Genomic DNA, 26,159 nt, shown 5'->3' with positions numbered 1-26,159 from the left:
CTTTAATTTATAAGCTATATATGCTTGATCCTTTTACTTCATTTAACAAGATCCTATTATCTAATTCATATGGGGCAAAGTGTAAATTAAATGAAAATTCGGCCATGTTATGACACAAGTGTTTAGGTCACATCTCTAAACAAAGAATTCAGAGGCCTATGTCAGATAGAATTCTTGATTCTTTTGATTTAAGAAACTTCGACGTTTGTGTGGAATATATTAACGAAAAATAGACAAACATAAGAAAATTAGGAGTCAACAGATGTTCAGACATGTTAGAATTAATACATACAAATATTTGTGATCCATTCCCTACGGCTTCTTAGAATGGACAACAATATTTTATTACGTTCATAGACGACTACTCAAGATATGGGTACCTATATTTAATTCATGAGAAGTCTCAATCTTTGGACATTTTCAAGTCTTTCAAATCTGAAGTTCAACTTCAACTTGGAAAGAAAATTAAGGCTGTCAAATTTAATCATGGTGGTGAATACTACAGTAGATATGATGGATCAGATAAACAACGTCCAGAACCCTTTGCCAATACCTAAAGGAATGTGGAATCGTCCTGTAATACACTATGCCGAGCCAACCTAGCATGAATGGTGTAGTGGAAAGGCGAAATAGAACATTTAAGGATATAGTAAGAAGTATGATCAGACTCTGGGGTGGGCACTCAAGACTGTAGCATATATCATTAATAAAGTACCTAGTAAAGCAGTAGCTAAAACCCCTTATGAGCTGTGGACAGGAAAGAAGCCTAGTACTAGGCATCTTCACATTTGAGGTTTTCCAGCTAAGGCTAGGCCGTACAACTATTATAGAATAAGACAACATTGAAGTCCCCGTTGTTGAACCTGAAGTTCAAACTCAACAACTTCAAGAAGTGTCACTAAGGAAATCCACTAAAGAAAGAATAAGTGCAATTCCATATGATTATATTGTATTTCTTCAAGAACATCAGGATGATATGGGCGTAATGCAAGATGATCTAATCAACTTCCAACGAGTTTTACAAAGTTCTAACTCTCAAAAGCGGACAAATGTTGTGGAAGAGGAAATAAAATCTATGAAAGACAATGACGTTTGAGAACTTGTCAAATTGCCATTAGGAGTGAAACCCATATGTTGTAAATGGATATTTAAAACCAAAAGGGATTCACATGGCAATATTGAAAGATCTAAGGCTTATCTTATTGCAAAGGATTTTACTTAAAAGGAAGGTATTGATTATAAAGAAACTTTCTCTCCAGTTTCATTGAAAGACTCTTTTAGGGTAATCATGATACTGGTAGCTCGCTTTGATTTAGAATTACATTAGATGAATGTAAGAACTGCGTTTCTCAATGGGAACATTGATGGGATAATTTATATGGTGTAACTAGAAAATTTTGTGTTTGGTAATTCAAAGTTTATGGTGTGGAAATTGAAGAAATCCATCTACGGTCTTAAGCAAGCCTCTCGTCAATGGTATCACAATTTTCATGAAGTGATAACCTCATTTAGTTTTGAGGTGAATATAGTGGAGGTTTATGTATATCACAAGTTCAGTGAGAGTAAGTCAATCTTTCTGGTGTTATATGTCGATGACATACTCATAACAAGTAATGATGTAGATTTATTGCTTGACACTAAGAGATTTCTCAAAAAGAATTTTGAGATGAAGGAACTTGGTGATGCTTCTTTTGTATTAGAAATTGAAATAATGTGAGATTCTTCTTTAAGGTATTTTGAGATTGTCACAAAAGAACTACATTAAAAAGATTTTGAGTAGGTTTGACATGAAAGATTGTGCACCAGGAGATACTCCGGTAGCTAAAGGTGATAAATTTCATTTAGGCCAATGCCCCAAGACCACACTCAAGACTAAGGAGATGCAGAGGGTTCCCTATGCATCGGTTGCTGGAAATCTAATGTATACTCAAGTATGTACGTGTCCAAATATTGCGTTCATAGTTTGAGTGTTAGGCAGATATTTGAGCAACCCAGGGATGGATCATTGAAAAACAGCCAAATGAGTTATTAGGTATTCATAGAGGACAAAATATTATATGCTCACTTATCGAAGATCAAAAGTTTTGGAGATCATTGGGTATTCTGATTCCGATTATGCTGGATGCCAATACACTTTGCGATCCACTTTAGATTATATCTTCATGTTGGCTGGAGAAGTTGTATCCTGGAAAAGTGTTAAACAAACACTTATGACTTCTTCTACTATGGTTACAGAGTTTATAGCATGTTATGAGGCATCCAATCATAGAATATGGTTGCGAAATTTTGTCACTGGACTGCGGATAGTGGTTGGCATAGAAAGACCACTAAAATTATTTTGTGACAATAAGTCGGCAGTGATGTATTCCAACAACAACAGAATCATTAAGTCAAAACATGTAGATGTGAAATTTTTGGTTGTTAAAGAAAGAGTTCAGAATGGCCAAATTTCGATAGAACACATAGGAAAAAAACTCCATTGTGGCAGATCCAGATCCATTGACTAAAGGTTTATCACTTAAAGTTCTTCATGAGCATGTTGCTCACATGGTTGTTAGTCATTTTTCTGATTCCATGGTTTAGTGAGAGTTTGTTATTGAGAATGTTCTTTGACCTTATTTTGTTTATTTTCTATATAGAATAAAGTTAATGGTTTATGTTTTATTATCTGAACTTGTTTATCATTAATGTAGTTTAGCATAAAAATTTTTAAGAATGATCTCACTAAAGAATTTGGACTAGTTGGAAACAGGCATGATCTAGATCACTTTGCATGTAGTTTTCATGTTATCCATCCATACTTGATATATGTCATTGAATGTATTGGAATTGGTGATCAGGGAAGGTTTAGTTACAAGGATAGTGACGAAAGTTGCCTTTATTCTATGTTAATATAGGAGATGGACTAGATTGAACTAAAGAGGAATTCTATTATTGAAATAACCTCTTTATGCGCATTTATGGTTTATGTGATTTAATTATATCAGGTACACAGACATAGTCCAAGTGGGAGATTGTTAGACGTATTTAAATAAGAATATGTTTAATTAAAGTATGTGTCATGTATGTGTATCACATTGGGTTATTTTATTAGATTAGACCCAATTATGTGATCTAATTAATTAAGGTCATAGATTCCTAATTGAGTATGGACTTAATGGGTAGAAGTACATTTCTATTTTAATTAGGGTTTAATGGGAACCCTAATTGAATAGTATATAAAGAGGCGGCTATGGTCCCCAATATACCAAAACAATAAGCATTTAGTATTTTTTTTTTTTTTTTAATCCTATCTAGAGAAAGATCTCACTTAGGGCATTTGAAGTGTTGGTCGGGGAAGACAGCAGCCGCCTTATAATTGCCGTCAATTTTGCAATGGAACCATTCTTGACAATTTAGCATGAATGGTCCTAGGGTTATATCTATTTAATATAGATCTAAAGTATTTATGTTAACATAGTGGACATAAAGTTATTAATTTGTTGAAGAATCCACGTAAAAAATTGATGACTCATAATGTTTATAAGATACATGAGTTACTTCTTATTTTTAATTCTAGATTTATCAAGTATGACATCAAAGTCCAAAACGTCTAAACAAATATTCTAACATCATCTTAAAGTAATTTTTAGGATTTTCATTAACATATTTTCTTTCTCTCTACATGTGGAACTTTTTTGTTATTATTCACTAAAAAGATATAATAACAGTTAAGAGCAAAGAGTGATCAAATATACTTTTATTTTTACTTTTAATATATAAATATATAAACATATAAACATAAAAAAGAAAGAAAGAAAGAAACAGAAAAATAACCGACGGTTTGAGGCTTATTTCCCTTTTTTGGCATTCACACGAAATCCTTGAAACGTTTACCAATGCCTGCAAATCACAAAGACTATATTTGTTAATGAAAAAAAAGTTTAAATTTTATTTTAGTTTTTCAAAGTTTAGTTCCTAAACTTTAAACCTCCTTAAATTTTTAAAAGTAGGTACTTTTATTATTAAATTTATATTAATTTTTGAAAAGAATGACATAGTTTTTAAAGGTTAAGCTACCAAATAAGTTAGTCACGTTAAAAAAACTAGAGTTTGAATTCTAAATTAGGTGGTAAAATGATTTTCTATAGAAGCTCTTAAAAGTCATCTTATGTTCAAGATTTCGGTTTCAATTTTTTGATACGTTAGTTGTTAATATTTTACTTCATCTATGTCTTCCTTAATTCATGCTATATGAAGTTTAAATTTAAAAAATAAAACGAAACAAGATTAAAAGTTTATAAATCAAAATAAAATTTAAATCTTTAAAAAAATCGTGTAAGGATAAATACAAAAACATCATATAAAACATTAAGCTAAATTATCGACTTTAAATTAATATTTCTTACTTAAAAAAAAAAATCAAATACATTGACCAATAGTCAAATAGCTTTGGAAGACTGGATCCATCAGAATATTCTCAGTGGGGCCAGAGATGAAACGGAGGGTCCAGATTTCAGATAAGATGAAACAGCTTCCGCTTTGATGGACCTAACAGTACGAATGTCCGTTTGTGAGCAACCCCCATCAGGGCTTTTTTCCACGTCAGCCGTTTTTTATTAAATAATTTAAAAATTGCAGTCTGAAGTCAAGAATGCCCTCGTTTTAAGGACTGCCACCGAAATTTAGGACACCGAGGCGGTCCCACAGCCATTGTCACCCACTACGCGTTACAAGCGCTCCCATTTTTTGTATTTATTTTTATCGTATTTTTTATTTCTTTTCATAAAATTTAAAGTGGACTTCAATGTTAGTGGCAAAAAATAACCGGTGACAAATATATCATTTAATAATCATTTAATTTATATTTAATAATCATTCATTTCTATCCGATATAATATTGAAGTATGGCAAGTAAAATATTAAATAGCTGTTTCTCCAACATAAATAAATATATGCACAGACCTTCTTTGTGGATAGCCAAAAAAAAAAGAAAAAAAGAAAAAAAATCAAGTTGTTAACCAAGTGTACAGAGTACCTCTTTTTCTCCAATGTTAATATGAGTTATATTATACTTAATATAGTTGTAATATTGTCAATCGAACATACCTCAACTAATATTCGAGTGTGTTAGAAATTACAAGATCCGTGGTTTGAATCCTTACTTCTATTTGTACTAAAAAAAGTATATACATATAGTGAATCTTTCAAGGTTAAAACAAGTGTATGAATACATTGAAACAAAGTAAATAAGCAATTTGTGAAAAAAACTATATCACTTCATGTGTAATGACCTTGACTTGATTAGTTGTAACAAAGAACATCATACAAATTATAAGTAGATGTAAGAGTAAAATCAAGATGTAAAGATTATCTCCTTATTGTTTCTTTTATTTTATAAAAATATTGGTGTATATTTTGTTGCACCTACTTTTGTGCGTCTCACCAAGTTGTTCAATTACTATTTACGGGTTAAAATTTTACTTTATTTTTTTGAAATATTTTATTATTATTTTTTATTTATGTGTGATCAGAGTGAGATGCATAAAAATGTGTATATCTTATGATGACTCAATGCATTGCTCTTTATTTTTTATGTGCAACACCTAATTATTCTCATTATTTTGTATTTCATAGGACGAAAATTTGAATGATGAAAGGTTATAATACTATTTTTTAAAAGAGTTATATAATACCTAAAATACAAACATTAAAATGTACCTGTAAAAGGAAAACACACACATTTTTTAATGCCAAAATGGATTTAGTTTAACTAGTATAAAAATGTATTAGTAGAGGTTTGTAGTTCAATTCTCCCGCTTATTGTACTAAGCCCATATTTATTGATCTGTAATGAAAATTAGTGTAATCGTAATGGAATTCTATTGATAGATTAATCGTAGTGGATCATAATTGTAAACGTAATTGGATTACTTTTGATTATTGTTACAATTATTGTTACCATTTAGAGTTAAACAATAATAGTAATAGTAAATATAAAAAGTTCATATTCTCATGTTGTAGCAGCACAATAATAGTAATCGTAACAATGACGATATCAATGTAATATCTAAATATAGTTGGATTGAGTACCCTTCAATTGTCAATCAATTTGAGTTTTTTTATTATATAATTGGAAGTGAGCCTAAATATAAGTATGGATACGAAATACAAGAAAATAACATCAAATACGATTAAATTTAATCCACTAAAATTGTGATTGGTTTATTACGTTTGACATAAAAAGGAATATTTTATAATTAACCTGTAAAAAAAACAAAAGATTTTCTTTTAACCATCATTATTTTTTATTGGTTACTTTCATCATTCATGTTTGTGGAATTATTGACCTGATTCAATCATTATTACATACACGTCATGCGTAGATAACATTATTAATTACACGTCATTAATATACTTTTTTTACTTCAATTTTGTTAATTTCCGTAGTTAAATAACATAAATAAAAAAACGAGCACTGAAATTCCAACCAATTCTCAACTGCAGAAAAAAATAATAAATAAATAAATTGGTAAGCTCGAATCCCTCAAAGTATTTATTGAAGCTGTTCACATTTAATTGTTTTTTTCATTATTAATTTCAAATAATAGAAATAATTGTCAGCAGTATCATAATTAATATGTTAAACTTAGTTAAATTAAAGTGCAAACAAGCAAAGGACTTTCGTAGATATTGCAGTTTAAGAAAACATAAACAACTTTAATACATTATCTGATAAATATTAAAAATGTTCAGTAGCTTATCTAAGAATCAATTATTAACCACAATTCATTTCAGGAAAAAAAAAATTATTAACTACAATTTATTAACATGGAACATAAATAACTGACCAAATAATTTCGTACCTATCAAATTATTGTTAATAACCATTATGCTATCTCTATATGATTAATCTACCAGTTGATGTAATTACTATATATTAGTACGTACTTTGCGAATTATATAAATATTATTATGTTTCTAACAATGTGACTTATCAATTTTATTAAAATTTTGATATCATAACAATATATTATCTGAAGTATGAATGAAGGAGTAAAATCAATTATTAGTATATAATGCAAAATTTGATAAAAACATTGGAGTTTTATTATCTATTTTTTAAGATTGTTTTTAAAAAATTCAAGTCAAGAATTGAATTTTTAATTACGTAAAAATAAAAACCATACATAATAAGAACAAATACAACTTTTAAAAATTAAATGACCATCAAACGAAACTTAAATCATATAATTATTTACTAGTCTTAATTACTATAATATTTTTTTTCTCTTGTTTTTATTCGTTTTTATTAAGAGCATTCAATCGTTTTATTTTGACAATATAAAAAATTGAATCATTCAAAAGAGAAAAATAAATATAAAGCAAGCATTATTTTTAGTTTTTGAAAATGAATTTTATAAATAACAATTTCACCCATAAGATTATTTATTTTGTCATCTACTTTTGATTAAATTTTCGAAAACTAAAGAAAAGGAATTTAAAGGAATTTTTTTTTCAAGACGAAGAGTTCAAATCATTCTTTAATGGAAAATATATTTATAACGAAAAAAATTAAATTGAAAAAACATAAAACTAAAAAACTTAGTAGGCTTTAAAAAGATTTTTTTTTCTCAATAAATATGGCTGGACATGGATGTATGTGAAAGGCAACTTGAATGGGTATGAAAAAGATATATACCTGTTAAATCACAAAACATTTTCATTTGTTTTAAAAATATAATTATTTTTTTAACAATTATAAAATTAATCTGACTAACGATAGTTCGAAGTAGAACTTTTTTGAATTATTAAATAAAAATTAGGTATCATCAGAAACAATAATATGATGATGATCTATAATGAAAATTAAGTTCAAAATCATGTTACATCTTTCTCAATCATCATCTATGCTCATTTTAAATTTAAATTTCATCAAATATTCTAACAAATTTATACTATAAGTGTAGCTTTATAACGTTAATATTATAACACATTGGATTGAATAATACTATTTTTTAAATGAATGGCAACATTCAAAGGTTCGTTTTCCTTTGTATTTAGGCCATAAAATTAGCGGCCAGCTGCATGTGCGTCTCACGAGCCATGACAGAGCTTATTTTGTGGTTTGTGGATTGGGCCACACACTAACATATCTCACACGTACAAACCTTTCCATGGTCCTAAATATTTGGAAGAAGGGCAGGGTGTATGTGGCAATTAAATTTACACACGAGAGTGTTTAACATGGTACAAATTATTAACTATTTTGTTAGGAGTACATACTTTACATTAGTTGAAAATATTTTAATATTAATTTTATTTCTCATTTTTCAGCTAAAAGTTGATAAAATCTTGCTAGTAACAATTTACTAGGCATATAATCAAAAGTTTTAAAAATCAATAACAATAAAATTAAATTATAACAAATACTCTTCAACTGTCTTTTGTTTTATAAATATCCTTATACTTTCAAAAGTTTTAATATTTCCTTTGAACTTTCGTAAACGTCTCAAAAGTACTCTTGAAATAGAAATTCTTTAGAATGTCTAACCGAAATAGAGACTTACAATTGTATTGTGATTACCTAATTAACAATGCGATAGTCTAAATTTTCTTTCAAGGTCACTGTCATACCATATCATTCTCTATTTTTATACAAAATTTTAGGCCCGTTTGTTAACCATTTTGTTTTTTGTTTTTGAAAAAAATCATATTTTCCCCTAATTTCTTACATTGATTTGCATGTTTCTTAAGTAGAATTCTTAGCCAAATTTCAAAAAACAAATATAAGTTTCTATAAATTACTTATTTTTAGGTTTTAAGATTTTATTTGATTTTTTAAAAAATGGGTAAAAAATAGATAACAAAAGAAGAAATTTAGATATTGAAATAATATCTACAGATCTAATTTTAAAAAAGAAAAACAAAAAATCAAAAGATTAGTAAACATGACCTTAAGAATTTATATTAAAAAGGTATTTATGCAACTACGTTGATTGTATCACTCAAAAGTTTTTAAAAGGAAAACTTATGAATGGAAGTAATTTGAAAATGCTGAGGGAGGGTGCAAAAGAGCAAAATGACGAAATGAAGAAAATACTTCACCGGTCTGGTTCGGTCCGGTCTAACTACGTTATACGTATGTATTTTCCCGCGCAAATGGAAAATAGATTAATCACCATGATGATGATGATGATGATGAAGGAACCAATTCCAGAAGCGTAGGCCCCACTTTTCCCCTCTTCCTTTAAAGAATCTAACTGTCCTCCATTACCCCGCCGATCAATGCCCTACTATTTTTCTTTTTTTCTTTTTTCTTTATTAAATAATAATAACAAAACCCTTCAAATTTTCAAAATTTTGAAATATATTCCCTTAACATAATCCTCCTCTCTTTTCCCCTTCTCTTATAAATACATGTGGAGCTCACACACTTGTCATTTTGTACCCTTCTTCCCCAACTCCCAAATGGGACCTCCACTATTTCTGGCCACCGCCATCTCCGCCGTGGCCCTATCCCTCCTCCTTCTCCTCCTCACTCCGGCCGCCGCCTGGCGTCCTTGGCCTCACCTAGCCAAATCCAACGTCTCCGATGACCTCCTCCTCGGCGATTCCAAAAAATATGAGGGCTCATCGGAGTTTGTCCATTTGAAGTACCACATGGGCCCAGTTCTCACCGCTAATATAACCGTCCACATTATCTGGTATGGCACGTGGCAGAGAAATCAGAAGAAAATAATCCGTGAGTTCATTAACTCCATCTCCGCCCTCGATTCCAAATCCCCTTCTGTCTCCGGCTGGTGGCGGACTGTCCAACTCTACACCGACCAAACCGGAGCCAACATTTCCAGGACGGTCCGGCTCGGTGAAGAGAAGAACGACCGGTTTTACTCCCACGGAAAATCATTGACTCGGTTGTCCATTCAATCGGTGATTAAAAGCGCTGTGACGGCGAAGTCTCGGCCGTTGCCGATAAATGCCAAGAATGGATTGTACCTTTTACTCACCTCCGATGACGTTTATGTGGAGAATTTCTGTGGGCAGGTTTGTGGGTTTCATTACTTCACGTTCCCTTCCATTGTAGGGTATACACTGCCCTACGCTTGGGTTGGGAACTCGGAGAAACTCTGTCCCGGTGTTTGTGCTTACCCGTTCGCCGTGCCGAGTTACATTCCGGGGCTGAAGCCGATGAAATCGCCTAACGGCGATGTTGGAGTGGACGGAATGATCAGTGTGATAGCTCATGAAGTGGCGGAGTTGGCATCGAACCCACTCGTGAACGCTTGGTACGCCGGCGGCGACCCGATTGCGCCGGTGGAGATCGCCGATCTTTGCGAAGGGATTTACGGGACCGGAGGAGGTGGGTCCTACACGGGGCAGTTGATGGACGGTCATGATGGGGCCACGTACAACATGAATGGGATCAGACGTAGGTATTTGGTCCAGTGGGTTTGGAATCATGTGGTAAATTACTGTACTGGCCCTAATGCATTGGACCAGTAGTAGAGGAATATATCTCTTGTATTTTTTTCTTTTTTTCTTTTTTTCTTTTTCCCTTTTTTGGTTTTTGTTTTTAATTTGGGAGGGGGGAGCTATATTTTTGGAGTGGGCTTTTGGGCCATGTGGGCCTTGTGGGCCGTGTGAGGGGCTGGCTGTTAATTAGTAACTTACTAGTTAAACGGTAGTTAATCACGTGTTAATAAAAAGATTTCCATATACTAATTTTTCGTATTTCTTCCACCACGCGCTAGGATTCGGAAGTGTGGCACACTCTCCTGTACGGTACACTCACGAGTGATTCATATAAATAATTGTGAATTTGTACGCATCTGAGAGCTGGGGAAAACAACGAAAAGGACTATTAAATTGATTTGAAAAGTTATATTATTTATTTTAAAAATTTAAGTCGTTTTCACTGAACCGCTCATATCGAAATTCAACCACTCTCTCCCTCATTTCTTTCTTTCTTTCTTTCTTTTTTTCTTCCGTTAAATTATTGTTCTCAATATATTAATAGAATTTGGTATATGCATTTATGCAATGTCGTACATTATTTTTTATTTATTAATTGTAAAATTAGGTGTGTGTATATATATCCAAATAAATGTTGCATTATAATTTTAGTTGTAGTTGGGTTTAAGATGATGTTAATAAAAATATTGAAATCTAAATTTTAAGAAAATCTTGATAAAGTTATAGATGATATGTCGATGTGGATGGAAACTAGAAAATTATAAAAATAAAAAATACATAAAAATATATTTAGATTAATAAATAAAGATTTTAGACTTGAAAATAGGTAAAAAATACTTAATAGTTTATAACATATTCACACTGACATTTTGTTTTTGTCTTTTTAATGTTTTCTTAATTTTTTTACGATATAATAGATTTGCTAGTTCATTCTTTATATTAATGTTGAAACTATTGTTGGTAATGTGAAACATATTAATAGAAATGTCAACATGTCAACAACAATTTAATATCATAATTATAATAAGTAGATGGTCGAACAAACTATATATATATATATTGATGAAATGTATATATATTAAATTAGAAACAAATGTTAGAATTAGGAACATTAGAGAGGGGATAGCAAAAAAAAATAAAATAAAATAAAATAAAAATAAAAATAAAAAGATAAAAAAAAAAAACATAAAAAGGTTTTAAGGAAATTTTGGGTAGGTTAATTTTGTAAGACTATAGAGAATAAGATTGAAAAGGAAAGAAAAGCTTCATTGAGAGCAATAAAAGGTTTGGGAGGAAAAGAAAAAAGGTAAATTGGAAACGGGGAGATTTTATATTGAGAATATGTTAATAAAAAAAGCAAGTGTCCACAAAAAAGTAAAATTTTGAAAACTCAAAACCTATTTAATTATTCTTCTTTTTTTCTTTTTTGGAGGAAAATCAATCTATATCTACTTGGGATTTTTTCCATTTTTTCCTTTTGTTTTCAGTGCATTTACGAGAATTTGAATCTGGATCAAATATAAAGATATGCAGCATCTATTTTGAAGTATTATTAAAATTTTAAAGCTATAAATTAAGAATAAATATATGAATGAAAATTCTAATTTTTCATCATCCAATCAATTTAGATCATATAATAGACTTTTATTTTAAAAACTATTAATATATAATTTTTAGAGGCATATAGAATTTCTTTGTAGAGTATAAATATATTTTTACGTGTATTAAATACTAATTTAACCCTAAGTGTAAATATAGAATATATTATATAATATATTATTCTGTTGGGGAATTTTAAAAGAAAAAAAAAGAGAAACCATTTACATAAAATATTAAAATTTTAATAATTTTTTATAGAGATTGATAAACGCGGATAGAAATCTAAATAGTTTGACTTTTTTTTTTTTTTTTTTTTTTTTTTTTTTTTTTTATCTGTGAAAATTTCTCAATGAAAAGGAAAAATGGTAAAAGAAAGATTGAGAGAAAAAATATGTAAAATGTTGCAAGGGAAAGGGTAAAATATCTAAGTGGGAAGGAAGGAAGGAAGGAGGGGAGGGGTGAAAAGTAAAAGTAAAAGTAAAAGTAAAAGTAAAAATAAGAAAAGAAAGTAAAAGAGAAGGAATGATGAGTGGAATTATAGAGTGTGAGTAAAAAGAGAGACAGAGGTCACAATCAAACAACAAGTGAGAGTGAAAGGCAGGCATCACCCTCTCACCTTCTTTACTTTTTACAATTTTCAAAACTCATTTTTCTCTCATTTTCTTTATTTTTAAAATTTGGTTTTTTGGGATTTGAGCCTTTTTTTTTTTTTTTTTTTTTTTTTTTTTTTTTTTTATGTTACAACTGCTCAGACCCTTATTTTTTCTTTTTCTTCACAAAAGCTGCCCCACGTTTCTGTTTTTTGTGTTTTTAACCCTAAATAGCATACAACCATTAAAAATATTTATCCATATATCTGTTCATATATTTATAAATTGGATTGATCCACAATATATATTTGATGAATACTCGTACAATATAATCAAATTTTATCTATTAATTTTAATATTATAAATATAAATTTCAATACCAAGACTAACTTTTTATTTCGATCGATAAAAGGCAACTTGATTATCATGGTCTCATTTAATAATTATTACGATTAATTTGGTAACTATTTGGTTTTTTGTTTTTAAAAATTAAGTCTACAAACATCTCAGTCATTTGTTGCTTCTATATGTTATTATCTACGTTTTAGGAGCGTTATCAAAATCAAAGTCAAATTTTGAAAATTAAAAACAATAATTTCTAAAAGTATATTTTTATTTTTGAAAATTAGTTAAGAACTCTAATGTCTACGCATGAAATATGAGTACCATAAGAAATAAATTATGAGAAAATGAATAAAGTTTTAAAAAACTAAAAACCAAAAACCAAATATTAACCAAATAGAATCCCTATGATTATCAAATGGAACTTAGATTATATAATTTTTATAATATTTAATTTACATTAATATCTTGTTATTTTATTGATATATCATGAAATTGAATCTCGAAATTGATATCGATATTTTTATTGTTATTGGCACACTCAAGAGGTGGTCTCTATCCATCTTCTCTCCCATTTGTACTTCTTTTTATTAAGTTATCAGAATTTGATTTTTTTTCTAAAACAATTTGTAAAGAATAGATAAACAAAATATAAAATTAGTATTTATAAATTTATTTTTTTTAAAAAAAAATCAAAATAATTATCCAGTTAGAGTTTGCTGAATTAAGAAGAAGAAAAAGGGTTGATGGGGTTCGCATATAGTATAGTGAAGTATCAAGGGAGCTTACTTTGAAGCCAGTGCGACATAGGAAGCTTTTTAACTCATCATTCCAAGCTCGAGGGGCTTGTTTAAGGCCATAAATAGCTCTATTGAGCTTGCATACATATTGAGGGTGAGTAACACTTTCAAAACCAGGAGGTTGAGACATGTAGACAGTTTCTTTAAGTGTGCCATTAAGGAAGGCATTGTTGAAGTCTATTTGACGAAGAGGCCAGTGATGAGAGGCTGCAAGTGTGAGGATAATTCTGATGGTGGAGGGCTTGACAACAGGGCTGAATGTGTCAAAATAATCAAAATCAGGATGCTGATGGAAGCCTTTGGCAACAAGACGTGCTTTGTACCTTTGAACTGATCCTTGTGCATCTCGTTTTAGCCTATACACCCATTTGCAACCACAATAGTAGTAGCAAAGGTGGGAGGGACTATTGTCCAAGTATTGGTGCGCTGCAGGGCTGTAATCTCTTCATGCATTGCTTGTTTCCACTGTGGAGCAGACAGGGCTTGAGAGACAATGGTTGGTTCAGTTTTAGTTAGATCAGTAGCAAGTTCTGCAGACAGACTTTGGGCTTGAAAATACTTGTTTTTCCCCTAGTAATCATGGGGTGAGTGCCTAGTAAAGGCTGGGCAGAGATTGATAGAGGTTGGAGGGAGGACTGTGGAGAAGGATTTTGTGGGGTTGAGTTTGTAAGAGAATCTGATGGATTGTGTAGGTCTTGAGATGGAGGCAGGAGAAGTGAAGTTGGAGAGGGTAGACTAGGGTTTGAGTGTGTGTTGGTTGGAGTCAGCAAGGGATCAGGACAGTGATGATGATCATGAGATGGTTGAGGAGGAAAGTCAACTGGTGTTGGACATGGTGAGGGTAAGTATACTGACAGTTGAGGAAACCAAGTGGTGATTGGAGGAGCTGAAATGGGAGGGTTGGAGGGTTAGTTATTGGCAAAGCCTGTGTGAAAGGGAAAATCCTCTTCATTAAACACTACATGGCGTGAGATAATGAGTTTACCATCATCAGTAAGGCATCGATACCCTTTGTGCATAGGTGAGAGACCAAGATATACACACTTTCTATTGTGGAAATCAAATTTGTGGGATTGATAGGGCCACAAATGTGGGTAGCAGGCACATCCAAACAATTTGAAGGATAGCAGATCCAATTTCTTCCCAAGTAGTGCTTTCATTGGGCTGATATCTTGAAGAATAGAAGAAGGAAAACCATTAATAAGAAGCACAGTGGTTTGAAAGGCATACCACCATAGATGTAGGGGCATCCTAGCTTGAGCAATGAGTGTTAAACCAGTCTCAATAATGTGCCTATGTTTGCGCTCAACACGGCCATTTTGAGATGATGTGTAAGGACAGGACAATCTGATACAAATTCCCAGCTGTGTACACATTTGAGCAACAAGTTGGTATTCTCCTCCTCCATCCATTTTCAAGGTTCCAATAGTTCTATAAAACTGTGTATCGACAAGGGCTTGAAAGTTCTGAAAGGCAACTAATGTGTCGCTCTTTTATTTTAGGGGGTAAAGCCAAGTGAACCTGCTGAAGTCATCCACAAATAGAACATAATATCTATAGCCATCTGCAGATAAGATTAGGGCTGGCCCCTAGAGATCAGTATGAACTAACTCAAAGGGTTGTTTAGCATGAGACAAAGAATCATTAAATGGTAGATTGTGTGATTTTCCAAATTGGCATGCTTCACAAAAAAACTTTTCATTGACAACATTTTTCAGATTATATCCACTAATAAGTTTAGACAAATTTTAGAGGATGGATAGCCTAATCGTCTATAGAGGAGTAGTTTGGAGATGGTAGTACTGGTTGTAAGAGCAGCAGGTGAGGAGAACTAATTGAACCAATCTATTAAACGAGCACCTGAGGATCCTAACATGGGTGCTTTATTTATCAGTTGGTTGACATGTAGAGCCCATCTTTAAGTCGGCCGGTCAAAAGTGCCACCCCCGAGTCCTTGTCCTTAACCACACAAAAATCAACATGAAATTCAACCACAACATTATTATCATTTGCTAACTTGGAAACACTGACTAAATTTTTGGTGATTGCAGGTACATAAAGTATGTTTAACAGGGACAGAATGCCATTCTTAGTATGTAGATTTGAGAGTCATGACTGAGATATGTTAAGAGGAGTGCTATTACCAACAACAACTCTATCATTACCTGTGTAGCCGGAGGAGGATTGAAGGAAGTTTGGACTGCTGGTTACATGAGTTGAGGCTCCACTGTCAACATACCAGTTGGGGTCAGTTATTGTTTCAGGTGAGACAACTGTTAAGTGAACAACTAAGGCTGAGGAAGACTGTTCTTGGTTCCTATTTGATGGAAGCTGAGTAGATTCTGCTTGAGTACGAGTCTGTCAAGGATTAATTGAACTCTTTGTTGTATCTAAAATAACATATATCAGCAGTATGGCCTAGTTTCCCACAAGTTTGATAGGTAGGCCTGGTTGTAGAGGCGCCGTTCCATCGACCATGCCCCCTATTTCTTCCTCCTCCACCTCTGTAATTTGACAATTGGTTGTATCCATAGGAGTTTCGATGGGAGTTCGATGGAGTATTGGGGCTATTCTATACCACATTTACTGATGGAGAGTTCAGAGAGATTGACATATTTGTCATACCAGTAACACGGGACTTGATGGCAAGCTAATACTCAAGTCTCTTTTCATAGGATAGCAGATCAGATTGAAGGTCAGACCACTTGGTTGTACCCTTGGTTTGCACTGCTACAACGATTGGGTTGTACTTCTCATCCAAGCCAGCCAACACTTGAGATATAAGATCAGAAGAAGTCACTGGTGAACCTGCAAGAGTAAGACTATCAGCATATTTCTTCATCAGAGTTAAATACTCACTCATCTTCAGGGCAGCCTTGCGAGTTTGTTGGAACATTCTCTTTAGGTAATCTGTTTTAGCTCTAGATTGGACTCCAACCAGCTCTTTGACGTCTTCCCATAGTTCCCTTGCTGTTTGATGTCCCATTACTTGAGTAGCAATTTCTTGGTTCATAGAGTTGTAGAGCCAACCTAAGAGTAGTTGGTTGACTACTATCCATGCTTCATAGGCTAGATTGGGTTGCAGCTCTGCTCCTTCTGAAGTTGCAGGGCTCGGATCAGCACTGGAGCTTTCACCTGAGTTTTCATTTGCTTGTTTGACAATAAATTGACTTGGGCAGGGGTTTTCTCCAATTAGGAAGCCTTCTAGACGGTAGCTTCTAAGTATTGGCCATGCTAGGTTTTGCTAGAGGAGAAAGTTGGACCTATCCATCTTAATGGATGTCACCTAGTTTAGTAGCTGGTTTAGTGGTGGATGTGTGATGTTACCATTGTTAACGATGCCTGGAAAAGTAGGCTGAGGGATAACTGGAGGATTTACCATCTTGGATCGATTTGCTTATCAAGAGTGTTGATTAAGGTAGATTGGAGCTCTGATACCAAGTCAGAGTTTGCTGAATTAAGAAGAAGAAAAAGGATTGATGATAGACTGAGCAAAGCAGCAGAGCTGAGGCTTTCACAAGGTAAAATTCTTCTTCCTTCTTCTTCTTTTGTATTATATGAATGAGTATTTTTTCTTATACCCTTCTTGTGTATATTTGTGCTGAAGGCGCTGACGTGTTATCCTTGTCATATCCAATAAGGTCTTAGTTACTCAAACATTAAAATGCATCAACTAAATTGTATTAGTTTATAGAATTTACAACAATTTAGGTCCCGTCTGATAACCATTTGGTATTTGAGTTTTTTTTTTAAAGTTGTGATTGTTTCATCTAATTTCTTACAATAGTTTTCATTTTTTCTAACTAAAAGAGTTGAATTCTTAATCAAATTCCAAAAACAAAAATAGATTTTTAAAAGTTTTTTTTTAAAATTTATTTTCTTATTTTTAAGTTTCAAAACTTGATTTGGTTGAAAATATTGGTATAAAGTAGAAAACAAAGTAAAGAAATCTAAAGGTGTAAGAGGTGTTTATAGGCTTAATTTTTTTAAAAAATGGATACTAAACAGAGTTTTCTTTAAAATTTAGTACGTTATGTTATCCATGTATTTTAATTTTTGTTTATGATATTGTGAAATATTTTATTAAAGTGTATAATCGATTTACTTAAATTTTTGAATCAATCAATGATTTAACATGATATCAAAGGAGGTCGAATATTCATACTCGGAGATTTAAAGATCAAGTGATTAGTGTTGTTTAAATATATAATATCAAATCTGCATTTAATTTAGCCCTTTAAACATTTTTTTGTGGGAAAGATGTTGACAGAAATTATTTGGGAGACAAAATATCAGAGAGAGAGAGAGAGAGACAGAGTTGTTGTCTAAACTTAGCAGCAGAAGAAGGGCAAAGCTTTTATGTCAAACAAAACTTTGAATTTGTGAGAAACAAACAGAAAACAAAAAGTGAAAGCCAAAATAAATTAGTCAAAACTCTATTAAACAAGGCTTGAAAAAGTGGGAGATCACACACAGCCTTTTTGCTGACTATACACATCCAATCTAAAATTTTCAAACTTAAAAATCAAATTAAAACCTCACATAACATATCTACATTTGCTTGTTCACAAATTTATGTATACCTCAATAAATAAGATATTAATTATTGTTTCAAAAATTGATGATTCGATCCTATTTTATGCATTCTGATTTTTTGGAATGGACAAAACACCCATATGGAGGTAGTATTTGATTCAATTGAAGTCATCAAGTTTTTAAATCGTGAGATTTCGGACCCCTATGAGGTTTATTTATTTATTTTGAAGAGACTTTCTTTCTTGTTTTCTCTGTAAATGTTTATTTATTTTTTATTTTTTTAAATTCCTAGACAGGAGAACAAAATTATCCATAATTTAACAGCTTTAGCTTATTCATCTTTTTGGAGAGAGTTATTTTTTCCTCTATTTTATTTCTCATCCCCAAGAGGGATTGATATTTGGATGTTAGGTTGTTCTGTCGTTTTGATAAATCTTAGTTAGAAAAAAGAACTCACATATATGTAGTGGTTGAACTTATTTTTTAATGGTTCACATTTACAGTTTGAACTTTTTGAGTTATTATAGAGATAATCACACGAATAAGATTTAAGATTTTATTTTTCTTAATAAAAAGGTATATATCCAAAATTTAAAATGTTCCTAAATGATATATACGTTTCTCTTAGGTTGCAAAAGAAATATAAGAGTTGTATCTACTTTTTCTAAGGGAGAATACAAAGTGTGTTAATTAGTTGAAGAACAAGTTGATATTAAACCATTATAAAAGCCACAAAAGTAAAAATAAAAAATCATGAAGTTAAATACTTCAAGATTGAACTATATGAAAATTATAAACATGAACATAAATTATGACATTACAAGTTCTCATGAGAGATAATATGTTCTAATTATTTTCTGAGATTGAACCACTAAAATGGCCTGGGGACATAAATAATCAATGATTTTAATGAAGATTGGCTGTATAATATAGTTTGCTTTAATTCATAGGGCATGAGGTGGAAAATGAGACCAAAAAGCAAAAGGCCAAAAATGAAAATTATTGAAAAGTGGAAGGGAGGAAGGATGGAAATGAGGCAGTAGGAAGGGCGTCCCCTCTGCAAGCCAACCCCACCTCTTTATATTATATTTATATATAACATTTCTTTTTGTAATAGAAAAAATAACAAATGAATAGGACATTTTTCAAAACTAGAAAAATCTACGAAATTATTTGTACAAAATAGTAAAATTTAATCTTTTTTTAATAGAAATTGATAGAAATCTATAAGGAATAGAAATTGATAAAAGTGGTGATACTATGGATAGATATGGATAAAGTCTATCAATATTTATCCGTATTTATTTTTTTATTATTGATATAATTTTCTATTATTAAAAATTTCCTTATTAATAATAAAGTTTGATTTTAATTGGTCTACTGCCAAAAAGCAAAGCGGCGCGTGGAGCTTAATCTTTTACTTATGTTCATCCTCACCTCGTATGGCGGCTAAATGTATATCTTACTTTATACAGCAAAATCCACCAAATAAATACCACAGTTAGAAAATTTTACGTTAAAAACCACCTTTAGTCATGAAACCTCAAGTAAAGTAATAATTTTGTCTCTATATCGATTTAGTCTCTGTATTTTTTAATTTATAATAATTTAATCTCTAAATTTTGATAAATAATAATTTAGTATCTATATTTTGAAAATGATAACAATTTAGTCCCTATCATGAAAAATCTCTTTAAAATTAAATGTTGAATTTTATTATGTAACGACCTAATCTTCATAATTTATATAAAAAAATTGATTTTTGATTAATTTAACGATCTACATGTGTTAAGAATTTCATTAAATCTTAAAAATATTTTTCATAATAAGGACTAATACATTACGGATTGTAAAGTATAGACATCAAATTGTCACTTAATAAAGTTTAAGGACAAAATTGTAATGAATTTGAAAGTATATGAACTAAATTGTTACCAACAAAAGTTCGAGACTAAATTGTTGCTTTAATGAGAATTGAGGGACTAAAAGTGATTTTTAACCTAAATTTTAAAACTATTTGTAAGTATTGCAAAATCTTAAATCAATCCATATAAAAAAGTCTAAAATACCTCTAACAATGATGATTGAAGTTACATAGTAAATATTTTAAATAAAAGAAATCTAAAATTAATGTATCTAAATTTTGAATTTCAAAATTTTAAAATGAAAAAGTACATTGAAAAGTAAAAGGAATTTTGATGAATATTGTATTACATATTATACATTATATTTTCTTTACTTAAAATATGTACAATAATATAATAATAAATTATATGATATTGGAATAGAATAATTATAAAAAATTTCTTACAGAAAAATAAGTTTATCAATGACCAAAAGATAATTGAGATTCATACTGTTAGTTAGATTGTAACCCTAACTAATTTTATACTTTTTATATATTACCAAACATATTTTCAACTATTATTTAAATTGAGATCCAAATTTATTACCAAATATAAATGCAAATATTATTACCGGTTGGAAATTAAGAGGACATTTGAATGTTTGACTAAAATAGAATTAAAAAGTGAGATAAAAGGAGAAAAAAAATAATATTTAAATTATAAATTTTATAGTCAAAATGAATTAACATAGTATTCGTACTATCAATTTTAGAAAATTATAAACTATTAATATTACTGTATTAATATAATGATTAATTTGAAATAGTGGAAGAACTATTAGTATTACTGTATTAATATAATGATTAATTTGAAATAGTGGAAGCCTCTAGTAGAGTTAAAAGAAATGCCTAAGCCTTAATTTTGCAAAACAATTGAATAGAGAAAGGGAAACGGGATTTACTCATTTGGGAGTGATTCTAAATAATTAAAATCACCAATTTCATTTTTAAAATCATCATGAAATAAACTTTTAAGGGTTTAAACTCGATTTTGATGAAATGAAAATTATCAAAGTGTAAAATTAAATATTAAATTAATTTTCATTGATTGTAAAGACGTGTTTTAAAGTGATTTTGAACACGAGAAAAGTAATTTCAATAATTTCAAAATCACTCCAAAACATAGACTTAAACTTCTTTTATGCATCAAAATTTTCCATCAAATCCATTTCACAAAATCTCAGCTAAAGACAACTCATACTATTTTGCAGACCTTTATATTAAAAAGTAAGAAAAAAATAATGGATGTTGTCTCGGCTACACCTATTTGACAGCTGCCTAATAAAGTTTTACCATGTGACATTTTTTTAAAGAATTTAATTGTTTTAATTTTGTTTACTATCTATAAAGAATGGATGCATGAGATTAGATACAATCTAGACGACACCTAATCATTACTCTTAAAATAATACTTGAGTGCACAAAATATACATATTTAATAAAAAAGTAAAATTTTGTAGAGCAACAATCTATGGTTGAATAATTGGGTGAGATGCATAAAGATAAGCGCTACCAAAAATAAATGAATGGGTCTAATTGTGTCTATTTACAAATTACAAAGGATCCTCCTATTTCAAAAATCAATTTTTTAAGATGTGATATGATACCACATTCATACCGCAAAAAATAAAAATTATATATTAAAAAGATGACAAACAAAAGATTTCACTTCAAATCTTGATGAAGATTTGAACTAAGTTAAAATCTTGGAGAAACAAACAAATTAGGGAGGAGAGGGGGAAAAAACTGTTTAAAGAAGGAAGTCAATAGATCCATAGTAAAAGAAGAAAATGATTGGGGGAGCAGAACAAAAAAGCAAACAACACTGCTTTTCAATGATGGATTGGGCAAAGCGTTTGTAAGAGCAAAGAAACAGTTGGTTCTGTGGTTGGTTCAGTCTAGTGGCCTGTGTCAGTTACAATAACAAACTCTTTTATCAAAGTTTGCATTCATCAAGGATTTAGGATTGAGACAATTTTGGGTCCTTGGAATGGGATGTTCTGAAGGTCACAAAGGCATGCTTAATCAATGGGTCAGTGATTTGAAAAATCAGTGAATGCTATCAGTTTACACACATATTTAGAGAACCCTCACAGCATCATTCGTTTATTGACAGAACAGACATTGTTGATGCTGCTTCCTCATTGCTCTTGTTTCCAGAAGTTATTTCATGATGCTGGCTGAAAGGAAAGGGTATTGTGCTTTTCAACAATGTCTCAGACATTTTGTTTCTCTTTATCCACAGGGCCTTCCTCAATTGTAACTTTCTCTGGCTGTTTGTGCATTCCAGTTCTGAAGGAGTATATGAAATTAACCAAGACCATATATGAATTAGAGTGTCCTAAAGTTATGAAAGCATAACTCAAATAAGTTTTAAAAAAATGATAGTTACTACCCTATACCAATAGGATGGCTCAATCATAAAAAAACTTCAAAGTTAAGTATGCGTAGTTTGGAGCAATTCTACGATGGGTGACCTCTTGAAAAATTTCTTAGAAAGCAGATGAGTCTGAACAAAGTATGTTGAAAGAACCCGTGTAGGTCTGTGAGATAAAAGGCAAGGACACTTTAATTTGGCTAGTGTATGTGTCTGACACGTGTCAGACATTTGGAAACTCCAACACTTGTTAACACATATAAGAAACATGTTAGTGTGATAAATGCGTGTAGATATGCATAGAACATACTTATTGAGTAGATTAAAAAGACACATATATGACAATAATAATAATTTAGGTGTGAAATACATCAAGTTAAATTTTCTAAACATATAAATGCATCAATGCATTTATTTTGAATTTTCTTTTGGTATAAAAACGATATATATTTTTTAAAATGTATACTTTACCAAACGTGTCCTAGATTTTAAAAATATGGAGTGTCATCGTGTCCGTGCCGCGTTCTATCCATGTCTCAAATCCGTATTTATACCTCTTAGACTGTAAGGATAATATTTACTCTAAGAAGCAATTCAAAAAAAGTAGATAGTGTGGTTAAGTCGTAGGGAAATGTCGAGACCATCAAGTGTTGAATCCCCATTCCGAATCATTGCTCGAATCCTGCACGTAGGGCATTACAGTTGGGAAGGATCCATGGAGAAGATGCTTTTATCTCCCCTTCTTTTCCAACAAAAGAAAAAAGAAATTTAGTACAGAAGGGAACGCCATAAAAAGAAAGAAAAAAGGAACCAGATCAGAAGGGAACACCATTGAAGGTTCGCTTGCGAGGCAGATAGCACCTTGAATTACTTGAGGGATCTATAGAATTGGTTATTCTCAATCCTAAGATAATAACGGAAGGGATCTTTCAGACGATTATTGTCATTGAAACTAAATCCCAAAGAAACTAATAAAATGATGGCAAGGTGTTTCCTAGGATCCAACAACAGCATCTCATTTGCTTTTGAGCTAAAAAAATTTCATCCTCAGTTTTAATAAAATGGGATAATTTGTATAAACGAGATCTATGGACACTTGAGATTTTTCAGATCTTCGCACCAAATACAGAACGTCAAGCAAAAGGGATTAAATTATGATTTCTCATCTTTTATTTTCTCATTCTGAAGATACTTCAAAACTCCGTATGCAACAGTTCCAGCAACAAACAGAGAGACGGTTGGTGTGAAGGAAGGATACAAATATTTGACGAAGAACTTGTCCCACTCTTCTGGTAAGAAACCTGCATGTGCACATCAACCAATTAGTTGTAGTGGTGGAAGTGAAACGTAAACATGAACTATGAACACCATATTCATCAAAGGAATTGTACATCAAAATTTTCACACCGAAAATAGGCTCGAAACTCAGTCAAACCAAGTGCATACTCGTACTAGTCAAATAAAAGCATGAAAATATTTCGCATATTTAGAGCCATCAAACAATTCAATGGTATAGAAGCGGAGAGAAGTTCACTACATATTGTCCACATGAAAATATGAAAAGCACTTAGAAATTTAAAAAATAGCTATCACTTTCAATTAGTTTGATGGTAGAATTAACACACACAAAAAAACAGGCTTTGAACAATCAGAACCTTGTAGATAGTATAATGGACATTGCCCGATCTTATCCAGCCACATTAGGTTTAGGGATATCAAATTGAAGTCAAGGCTGGGATGATAATTTGCAGAACTATTAACTAGAGGAACAATTTGAACAGGATGACAATCTAACTGAAAAACTGTCGAAAATCTGAAAAGGTGAACATGTCTAAAGAGTTAAGTAGACAAGAGGATTTGAAAGCTGCGTGTTAAGTTCAGTTAAGCGGATTTGAATGAAACACCAGCAAATATTAAATATAAATTAACAGTAATTTAGTCAAATTCATTTATGAAGTTACATAGCAAAGCAAACACGCTTCAAAACATAGACCAGTTAGTTGAGTGTCTTCCAGACAAAATTAATCATCACAAGGCCAGCAAAATCATAAGACAAAATCATAAGCATCTTATTTTGATTGGAAAATACTACACTAAAAGGAAGACTGTGTTACTACAATTTCTTATAAATAAGCATTGTAAGATATTTGTTAGAGGAAAAATCTAGAGCCTGCAACAAGTAATTGGTATTGGAAGGCCAAATCAACCACCAAATTGATGCTACTGTAGCACATGTGTACACATGCCAGGGGGGAGAGAAGGATGGGGAATCAAATCCACTATCAAAACATCAGCTTTCTTTCGTTATGGAATGATGCCCTAATTTTACAATCCAAATATGCATTTTGATGGTAGAAAAGTAAACCTTTGTTTTGGAATGATTTTAAAATTGTTAAATTCAATTTTGTCAAGTTCAGAATCCCTTGGAAATCACAACTTTAATCCCTCAAAATTAAATAGGGTGATAAAAAACGACCACTTCTATTCAAAACACGAAATGAAAGGGGCTTAGATTATAATATTCTTCATTTTCAGGTTTTTCAACAGATAACCTAATTGCAACCCACAATCTTGCCAAAATAGTAATTCCCTTCACAGTTCGCCTAATGTTCGGACTATGGTTTCAAACTTCTACCTCCATATCTCAAGGAATAAATCCTATATGAATCGGAATATGACTACTATCACGTCTCAGAACAACAACCTGATTACTCGAACGGAAACTGCAACATCGACATTCACAAAACCCAATTCCGAAGTTCAGATTGCAATGAACAAAAATTAATAACAGAAGACGTACCAGATGCCGCAAGCACTATCCCCTCGACGAGAATCACAGCGCCAAGACCTAACCAAGTAAGAAGAAAATAGCTCTCGTTCCTACTCTGTTCCTTAGCTGCCTCTTCATCTACTTTTCCAACAAACACCGGTTTCTCCACGGGAGAGCGCCGAATAATGGATGCCCTCTGCCGCTTACCCTTCTGCTTTACAGCCTTTGGACTTGATTTGCTCGTGGTCGTCGATTGAGACGATGAAGAGCCGAAACCTTGAGGCGATGAGCTAGATGGCTTGGATGAAGTCGCAAGTGGAGCATCATCAACATTTTTCGAAATGGGCTTCTCAGATTCAGACGGGTTCTGGGATGTGATGATGAATTTAGGTTTAGAAGGAAAATTGAGAGATGGGTTGGGAAGATGATAGGGTTTTCTGGTGAAAGAAGAGGGAGAATGGTGGAGTATTTGTAGCGCCATTTTCAGTTTATTCGGTGTTGCTTAAGTTCAGAATTATGAAATTTATTATTCCCTTCGGCCTTCGCTTAACTTTTCATATTTACGTTTTCTTCCCTCGAGTTCCCAAATTCCTTTTAGAATAGAATATATTACTGATTTATGTTATTTAGCTTTCAGTCCCTGTATTTATTGTTATTTTCTTTGCTCCTTAATTGTTATTTTGAAAAATTTTAAACCCGATAACCCGTGGTCGTCCTTGAGCGGAAACAAGGATCGAACTCAAACCCGTGATCGTCCTTGAGCGGAAACAAGGATCGAACTCAA

General features: G+C 31.6%; 2 protein-coding genes across 2 annotated transcripts; one reads left to right on the top strand and one right to left on the bottom strand.

Annotated features, from left to right (window-relative positions):
- Positions 1 to 9,382: 9,382 nt before the first annotated feature.
- Positions 9,383 to 10,720, top strand: LOC120073387 (protein EXORDIUM-like 3). The gene has a single exon (XM_039026260.1). It carries the CDS (start codon positions 9,400 to 9,402, stop codon positions 10,483 to 10,485), a length of 1,086 nt encoding a protein of 361 aa, XP_038882188.1. The 5' UTR covers positions 9,383 to 9,399; the 3' UTR covers positions 10,486 to 10,720.
- Positions 10,721 to 23,595: 12,875 nt separating this feature from the next.
- LOC120086863 (protein LOW PSII ACCUMULATION 2, chloroplastic) lies at positions 23,596 to 25,907 on the bottom strand. Its single transcript, XM_039043709.1, has 2 exons — positions 25,406 to 25,907; positions 23,596 to 23,906 (listed from the first exon to the last, which is right to left on the bottom strand). The coding sequence occupies exons 1-2, from the start codon at positions 25,854 to 25,856 to the stop codon at positions 23,758 to 23,760; spliced, it is 600 nt and encodes a 199-aa protein (XP_038899637.1). The 5' UTR covers positions 25,857 to 25,907; the 3' UTR covers positions 23,596 to 23,757.
- Between the last annotated feature and the right edge of the window lie 252 nt (positions 25,908 to 26,159).

Source organism: Benincasa hispida, chromosome 1, assembly GCF_009727055.1.
Source record: "Benincasa hispida cultivar B227 chromosome 1, ASM972705v1, whole genome shotgun sequence".
NCBI lineage: Eukaryota > Viridiplantae > Streptophyta > Magnoliopsida > Cucurbitales > Cucurbitaceae > Benincasa > Benincasa hispida.
The sequence above is the reverse complement of the archived record's forward strand: the minus strand, read 5'-3'. Positions and strand labels throughout refer to the sequence as shown.

Excerpts from the sequence above, each read along its gene's own strand:
- LOC120073387 (XM_039026260.1), top strand. The coding sequence starts at position 9,400 with ATGTGGAGCTCACACACTTGTCATTTTGTACCCTTCTTCCCCAACTCC.
- LOC120086863 (XM_039043709.1), bottom strand. The coding sequence starts at position 25,856 with ATGGCGCTACAAATACTCCACCATTCTCCCTCTTCTTTCACCAGAAAA. Across the intron at positions 23,907-25,405 it reads GATAGTGCTTGCGGCATCTG|GTTTCTTACCAGAAGAGTGG; the intron begins GTACGTCTTCTG and ends GTGCACATGCAG.